The 1005-nt window shown below is 53.6% G+C and overlaps 1 protein-coding gene across 1 annotated transcript; it reads left to right on the top strand.

Moving 5' to 3' along the window:
* Positions 1 to 126: 126 nt before the first annotated feature.
* On the top strand, positions 127 to 901 carry Pmar_PMAR017031 (hypothetical protein; the record flags this gene model as incomplete). Its single annotated transcript, XM_002775306.1, has 1 exon — positions 127 to 901. A coding segment is annotated over one exon (775 nt), but the record flags the coding sequence as incomplete, so codon positions are not given.
* Between the last annotated feature and the right edge of the window lie 104 nt (positions 902 to 1005).

The following is a 1005-nucleotide window of genomic DNA, read 5'->3' as shown; positions in this document are numbered from 1 at the left end:
TTCGATGTCACCCTTGTTGATGCCAAGGAGTACTTCGAGTATACTCCCGGTGTTCTCCGTGCTTATGTCAAGCCCGCTCATTACGACGCTCTGTCATTCACTTACCAGTCGGTTCTTGAGCGCACTATGGGCATTAAGTTCCTCTGGGGTGAGGTTACTGAGCTCGACGGTGAGAAGCAGATCGCTCATGTCAAGCCTATGTTCTCTGATCATACCGAGGAGGTCGCCTTTGACTACTGCGTCATCGCCGCCGGTTGCACTTTCGGTCTCTTCTCGAAGTGGGGTGAGTCTCTCTGGGCCCCTACTGTGAATGAGGGTGCTATTGCTGAGTCCGAGTGGAAGCATATCGATGAGCGTTTCATTGAGGGTCGCCGTCGTCATATCTTCGAGGAGCACGAGAAGCTTGCAGCCCTCAACAAGAAGAAGGCCAACGTCCTCGTCGTCGGTGCCGGTTTCATTGGTGTCGAGTGGGTCACTGAGCTTCAGCACTACTTCCCCAACCTCAAGCTCACCATCATGGACTTCCTTCCTAAGTGCCTTGGACCCCTCCCTCAGAACGCCGCTAGCTACTGCGACAAGTACATGAAGGAGCATGGAATCAAGTGCTACTATGGCATGAAGTATGCTCCTAAGGAGGAGGGCTTCTGGGAGAAGATCGGGCTCACTGGCGAGCCTGACTGCACTTTCGTGTGCATCGGCACTAAGGCTTCCAACTGGTTCATGCCCAAGGAGTGCTTGACTGGCTATAACCCCTTGGAGGAGGACAAGAAGGAGAAGGACCCCAAGAAGCGTGGCCCCGGTGGCGGAGGATGGATTCACGTCAACAAGCACTTGCAGGTCTACAAGGTCAACGAGGATGGTTCTCAATCCCTCTGGGGTAACGGTCACATCTTCGCCATTGGTGATTGCAACATGGTTCCTGAGCTTCCCCCGATCCCCAAGATCTCTTATCCTTCTGAGGAGCAAGCTGCTCATGCTACCAAGAACATCAAGATCTTGGACCAC

Source organism: Perkinsus marinus (assembly GCF_000006405.1).
Source record: "Perkinsus marinus ATCC 50983 genomic scaffold scf_1104296956020, whole genome shotgun sequence".
Lineage (NCBI taxonomy): Eukaryota > Perkinsozoa > Perkinsida > Perkinsidae > Perkinsus > Perkinsus marinus.
The sequence above is the reverse complement of the archived record's forward strand: the minus strand, read 5'-3'. Positions and strand labels throughout refer to the sequence as shown.